Below are 7,140 nucleotides of genomic sequence, written 5' to 3' on the forward strand. Positions count from 1 at the left end.
GAGGCCCGAAGCAACCGCCGCGACCCGCCGACCCGCCGAGCCGGACCAGACGGTCGCACTGCCGCTCAGGAGGAGCTCCTCTCGCCCGCGCCTCCGGTACCGACGGTCGACGCCCTCGTCTCCTCCGACCCTCCCCGCTCCCAGTGCCGGCCGTGGCCTCGGCCTCGTGGTTGAGTTACTGCTGTCCCGTGCCTACCCCCTCCATGTACTGCTTGCTATTTGCTTGATTGTACTGATGGTAGAGCACTAGAGTTCATATCATTTTTGCATCAATGGATCCAATGAATGATTGGATCAATTTGATGAAGAAGAAGAGACGGATGCAGAGTAGTTATGTTCGCATCACTTCTGCTTGTGTAAACATAATTTTGTTTGCATCAGAGTGAAACTACAACTCAAAAGTTCACAGCCAAGCCAATGAACAGACTGCATGCATATTTGCTTGATTGTACTGATGGTAGAGTACTAGAGTTCATATCATTTTAGCATCAATGGATCCAGTGAATGATTGGATCAATTTGATGAAGAAGAAGAGACGAATGCATAGTACAGTAGTTATGTTCGCATCACTTCTGCTTGTGTAAATATAAATTTGTTTGCATCAGAGTGAAACTACAACTCAAAAGCTCACAGCCAATGAACAGACTGCATGCATATGAGCACAGCCAAATGGACTGAGTATTTAGTAATGTTTGTTGCACTGCCTTTCGATGTTCTTAAACATTCACAAATGTCATATGATGTTTTTTTTTCTTCTGTTAAAAGAGTATTTTCGACAATGAATCTAGTGAAAAATAAGTTCCTAGGTCCATCACTGCCTCCACCTTGTACTTTCCCCCAATTCCCTCCTGCTTTCCAGTATTCGCTGGTTATTCATCACCCATTGATCCCAAATCGACTCTTTTCCCTGCAGCATGATGGCGGAAGAGGACGTTGACTGGACACAGGTGTTTGATCGGGTCAAAGGTTCAATCTTTTCCATCCAGTTTGCTCCGAAACAAGACCAGCTCGAAGAACTCAAAATCCTGGCTGATGAGGTCAAGACAGTAAAAGATAAAGAATCGCGGTACGACAAGGTCAGGAATGGGCATTCTTCTACTGGTTTTGCCTACTATTCTAGACCAACCGGACTGCTAATCATGACAAGTGCACACGGTTTGAGCCATCTCTTCAATGCGTCTCGACCTTTGACACGAGAGACACTGGATATGATGGACATTACTGTCTTATGTGATCACCAGGAAGAAACTATTCAGGAAGCTAGGTTGGTTAATGCTGTCAGGAAGTACGGCACTGCAACAGTAGCTGGGGTTGATTCAGGTGAAGATACAATTGTTCTGAGTGTTGAGAACAGCAGCCTCAAGAATTACTCAGACGATGGCGTATGCGCCCAAGCACACCCTACCCTTGAGATCTCTGCCAAAACTCCAATAAATCATAGGCAGTGCATGATGGTGTCTTGGCCGTCCAATATGCCTAGAATGGTCTCTATAGGTACAACTGTTTCTTCAAGGGGGATTGACATGCCCGATCCTTTGGGGTACAACATGAATGTATTGGAAGTCGACATGAGAACTGCTGAGAGCTCGTCCGGGGCGCCACTGTTCAACTCAAACGGCGAGGTCATTGGTATTCTGCAAGGGAGACTGAGTCGGACCCGCTCGATCTTCGTGGCGGGGTCACATCTGCATGGATGGGTCCAAGCAGCTCATGGCGCATGAGTTAAAGCTGCAAATCGTCGACCAAAATAGAATTTAGGCTCTATTTATCTTGGCATGTAGTAATTCTCTGTTAGTAACACTCATTCCGTATGTTAAGACATTAATTTATGTCTCCTCTTGCCTTGGTTTGGCGGTTGGGTCGCCTGTGCTAGTGGCAAACAAAAAACTGTTAGTAGTATGTAGCATCCATAATTGCCAATGGTAAGTGTAAGTCTCGGAAGTACAGTATGACGAAACCGCAGGCATGTGTTCTTCAGATATGCTTATGTGATGTTTATTCCTCCCTCATCCATGCGTTTTCTCTTCTTTTTTCAGATATGTTGTGTGTTTGGTAAGTGTACGATCTATGTTTCACCAGCAGGGGGCTGTGCTTCTTTTTCTCGAGATGCCTCAGCTGTATATTAGTCCCATTTTCTGTACTTTCAGAGCTAGTTTGGTATTAGATTAGTTTGTACTTTGTACAGCTAGTTTGGGTTCAGAATCAGGATTGGGAATGTTGGCCGCTCCTACCTGATTGCTATTAGAGTGTTTTCATTCTTCTTCTGGTTTGGTCTACGTTTACATGCCCATCTAGTGGGGGCTGTGCTGTTTTCTGAATGTGAGGTTAGCCAAGAGTTTGGTTCAGAGTCTGAATGTGAGGTTAGCCAAGAGTGTTTGGTTCAGAGACATGATCGAAAATGCGGGTAGCTGCTAGCACAGTTCGTAGAACTTTTGATTCTTGTGCCGTTTTTGCTATATTATCCGTCGTGCAGCAATTTTTGTGATCATCATTCATCTGTCGTATAGCTAGATTCGCGCACTGCTATGTTGCTTCAGGCATGGTCTTCACTGCAGTTATGCACGGACACAAAAGTTTTTTTCATTTATTGAGTGAGGTGTACAGGTCCTATATACCTTACCTGTCTATAAATTTCAGCGTAGGTGCATCATTTTTTGTAACTCCTTTCGTGAACTCATTTAGTGTCTCACTGTTTTGTACATGCATGGTTGAGACGTTCAGATGGGATTTATGTAACCAATCTCTTTTCCATTTTTCGTGAGCAGTATATGTTAGCTGGTTATGTAGCATTGCTTTATTAAGTCGTCGCAATGTTTTCCTCTGGGATTTAGCCAAACTGTTTGTGTGGTTCAGAAGCTCAGATGGGATTTCTGCTTTGGTATCTGCAGTGTTCTATATTCAGACATCACTGTTCAGGCTTTTGAGAGAAGGTGCTAGCCAAGTGTTCAGAAGCTTTTTCATTCATATAATTTTGAGATCAGAGCATGTGTTGTCATTTTTTATTTTCCGGGTTATCATAAGCATCATTGTTAAGTCCCAGGTCATCCAAAGTCATCTGTTAGTCACAGTTAAGGTTTAATTCTGTTTCTCTAGACAGCTTGCTTATTTATCATTGTTCATAGTTTCATTCTTCTCAGTTATTGTTCAGTATTCGCTAATTAAGTTTTCAATCCTAGGTTTTTCTTTTACCTTCTCCTGAATAAAGAAATCTCAGCTACTAACATGCATGTTCAAGTGGATTGATTATTTTTGCAGTATTTTTTTTCGTGGTCCTCTCGCCTGCAAGTCGTGAGTGGGCAACACCTTGCTTCTGGATTGGCTGACTGCGTTCTGCTGGACTACCAACGTTTTGAGCAGCTCCACGCAAGCGTTGAATCTCTCCCGATCTGAGTGATCATCGCCAAGTTGGATGTTTTCCAGCCCTTCAGTTGCAGCCGTCATGTTGTCATGTTCTTGCCCTGGGTGCAGAAAGACGCTGCATTGGGGGTCCGCGCCCCGCCCCTGATGGTGTTGCAGATGTTCCTGCCAGATCGGCCACGGTATCAGTCTGCAAGCGTGTGAATCGTGATGGCCGGTCCCGGACGAGCTCCATGGAGGCCAGGAGCTCGTTCTGCCTTCGGCAGGAGAGCGTTCGCCTTGTGCTGGCGGGAGATAACCTTCTGAATTTTTGTCCACTTTTGTAAGACGTTTTAGACATTTAAAACAAAATGGAGGGAGTAGCTTTTACATGGCAGCATTGGTACCATGCAGCGACGCCAGGTTAGCAACAAAACTCAGTGAGCCAAAAAAAAAAAAATCTGACCCGGAGTATAGGTGTTGTTCATTCGGAAAGAACATCAGAAAGATGATGAGGGAAATGTAACTTGATGGTAAACTTGCCTAGAATAAGCCTAGAGTAAAGTGAATTCACCGAACTTGTCAGACACTGAGTGAGGCCAAACTATTTGATCTGAAGTCATTGAGAGTAGCGGGAAATGGGCAATGAGGACTTGGCATTCCACGAACTCCCCATGATACAAGGACCGATGGAACTGAGGTCCCAATTAACAGAGAGCTCCGTAATGAAAATCTCTTGATGGTCACAATAATTCCACCAACTCTTTAAGGGAGGCATCGACAAATATGGCGTTGCCATAGCAGCCCTGGACTCATTGACCTTGTGCATCACGCCTGTATCATCCACCAGAGCCTTGATTCGCTTTTTTCCGTGCCCTCCAGACCGCCTTCCGGTGAAAAAACATGTGTTGTGGTCCTCCTCGTGCAGCCATGCAATGCGATACCTCTGCATCCACAACATTTCCTCACAATACAAAAGTTCATTCATACGATCATTCGTCTCCCTTCTTTCTTTTTGATACATTCATAGACACAAGCTGGTCAAGGCGAGAACGAGACTTATTGATCTCTTTAATCACATTACCAAAAAAATTGCTGCTCCAGTCCTCAAGCTTTTTCATCATGCTATTAAGGTCGGCCGCAACGTCGCCCAGGTAAAGCATAGATCCCAACTCCATCCACGTATTCATGATGACCTCAGGGAGCGCCGGGTCTCTCTCCCACATCACCTCATATTGGCGACATCTCCTGCGAGTCACCGGAGGGGGCTCGTCCATCATGAACTTGAGCATGATGGCAAGGTACGGTGGTCCGACCTAGGCGCTACAAGGTGTTACCTTGACGTCCGAGAAGGTGTCCGCCAGGTGTTGTTAGCCATGGCACGGTCCAGCCGAACCTTGATGTTAGCCCTTCCACTTTGACTGTTATCATATGTATAGGGAAGACCTGCAAAACCGAGATCACCAAGGACAATGACTTCCAGACCATCACGAAAATCAATCATTTGACCTGCCCACTGAGGAGTTTCGGAGAAGTGTTCGAAGCTCCACATAGCCTCGTTGAAGTCTCCAACCACAGGCCACGGCATGTTGGCCTGCTGGTGAAGATCGCAATGGAGGGACCACATGTCATGATGGTCCTCCGTCCGGGGCTCGCCGTAGACGCAGGTAAGCCTCCAAGGTGGCTCATCCACCGCAACAGTCACATACACATCAATATATCTTTTATTTGTAGCTTTTACATCAAGACTCAACGACTCATGCCAATACAAAGCAAGCCTGTCACTAAGACCAACATTAAGATCAACACTATCAAAACCACTTAAACCTGATCGAGCACAGTACCTTTCAATTTTAATTCTTAAACTCATGAGATCACGAACTGTCCGTGGCTTACTATATGCATTGCTCCTGACGGGGCGCTGGGCCGGCTGCCTCCGTAGTGTTGGTCCTCTCCTGCATATCTTGGTCGTGGATTTCCCCTCCTCCCTCGGACTAGTATCGCTCCTGAAGCCCCTCCGTCTTGCACTTTTTTGGTGTACCTGAAAGCAAGGGGTCGGCCAAAGTGGTTATGTTAGAACTTAAGGATTACACCACCAAAGCTTGGTTGTCGTCCGCCAGCCTAGAGCCTATCACATGGTCATCACCCGTCTTGCGTTTGCCCAGAGTTGAGAGGTCATCAGATAGATCCGCCTCCGTCATCTTTGCGCCATACGACAGATTCCGCAACCGTGGAATAATATCGGAGCTCCTTGTTTGAGATTGGGCCGTGTTCTGGGCATTCATGCTACTAGTCTGACTAGCTCATACATTGCGCTATGCTTTCACAGGGTCACTTCTCCACTTCATAGGAACGTATAGGTCAGTAAGCCAAAGTTTTCTTCATACCATCATAAGCTTCAATGATTAGAGGATCGATCATGTTCATACTATCACGACCCTCCCTTCAAAACTCGTACCATATCATCTTCGCAACCAAAGTGAACAAGGTACTTGTTGTGCCCTAGATAGGTGTAATCCAGGTCCTCCTTCAACCGTCATCCAGCTTCTATGTTCTCAAACAAAGTTCTCGGTGTTGGCCTTTCCAAGGAATAAACAAGCATGATAACAGTCCATGGATGCGCCTGATGTTGGATAATCCAAACAATCTCTAGTAGTATGCGTGTTGGATGTCTAGTAGTAGTCCGAGTACTAGTAAGTTTAGGTAGCTAAATTTGGTACGGTGCAATCAGCGTTGCCGGGTTTTAGATTAGGAAAGTAAATCAAGTGAGTCCGGTTAAGACTTTGTGTCCGTATCACATTAGTTTTGGAGTCAGGTCGTGCACCTATATATATGCACCACCTTACGTCGTTTGTAATCACCAGAAAAACGAAAAGCAATAAAGAGATATTACGAGGCACGACACGTGCCTCTGGCTAACTTCGAGTTGCTGCGTTCGTGTGCGTGTGTTCTGGTCCCGGTGTTTGCGTGAGCGCCGGCAAAATATCAAGTGCTACAGCTAGTTCGTATACGTCAAGACGAGTTGCGCGTACACGACCCGTCGAGCTGCAGCGTGATCGTGTGTTTGATCCTTGGGAAATTCCAACAATTGGTATCTAGAGCAAGGTGTAAAGGCTTCGCCGTCAAGTTACATCATGGCGGAGTTGAAGGGGATTCCGTCGCCCCGTCAAGTTGTGTCACGGACGACAGAAAATCAAAGAGGATCATGTCGACTTCGAAGGCGAGTGGTGGTGGTGTGACCATCCAGTTCCCCATGCTTGAAGGCGGCAATTATGGGGTGTGGGCTGCAAAGATGAAGATCTTCATGCGTGCACGTGGAGTCTGGGCAGCGGTGGAAGGTGATGGTGCGGTCGAGGAGATAAAGGACCAAGAAGCTTTCGCCGCCATAGCCCAAGCTATGCCTGATGCCGTTTTCATGACCATATCGGAGAAAGAGACGGCAAAGGAAGCTTGGGAAGCTCTCAAGGAGATGCATGCTGGAGATGATCGTGTCAAGAAGGCTCGTGTTCAAGCTCTAAGGAGGGAGTTCGAGAGGATGAGCATGAAAGAATCAGAAGGGGTTGGTGAATTTGCGTTGAAGCTAACCTCCCTGGTTAATGAGATGCGGGCTCTCGGATCAAAGATGGAGGACATCGTCGAATGTTTGGATTAGGGGGTGATTGTTGGATAATCCAAACAATCTCTAGTAGTATACGTGTTGGATGTCTAGTAGTAGTCCGAGTACTAGTAAGTTTAGGTAGCTAAATTTGGTACGGTGCAATCAGCGTTGCCGGGTTTTAGATTAGGAAAGTAAATCAAGTGAGT

General features: G+C 46.1%; 1 protein-coding gene across 1 annotated transcript; it reads left to right on the forward strand.

Annotated features, from left to right (window-relative positions):
* Window positions 1–6: 6 nt before the first annotated feature.
* Window positions 7–1,979, forward strand: LOC125532367. Its single transcript, XM_048696446.1, has 2 exons — window positions 7–96; window positions 914–1,979. The coding sequence occupies exon 2, from the start codon at window positions 915–917 to the stop codon at window positions 1,719–1,721; it is 807 nt and encodes a 268-aa protein (XP_048552403.1). The 5' UTR covers window positions 7–96; window position 914; the 3' UTR covers window positions 1,722–1,979.
* The last annotated feature ends 5,161 nt before the right edge of the window (window positions 1,980–7,140 follow it).

Source organism: Triticum urartu, unplaced genomic scaffold (assembly GCF_003073215.2).
Source record: "Triticum urartu cultivar G1812 unplaced genomic scaffold, Tu2.1 TuUngrouped_contig_9725, whole genome shotgun sequence".
Taxonomy (NCBI): Eukaryota; Viridiplantae; Streptophyta; class Magnoliopsida; order Poales; family Poaceae; genus Triticum; species Triticum urartu.

Excerpts from the sequence above, each read along its gene's own strand:
- LOC125532367 (XM_048696446.1), top strand. The coding sequence starts at position 915 with ATGATGGCGGAAGAGGACGTTGACTGGACACAGGTGTTTGATCGGGTC.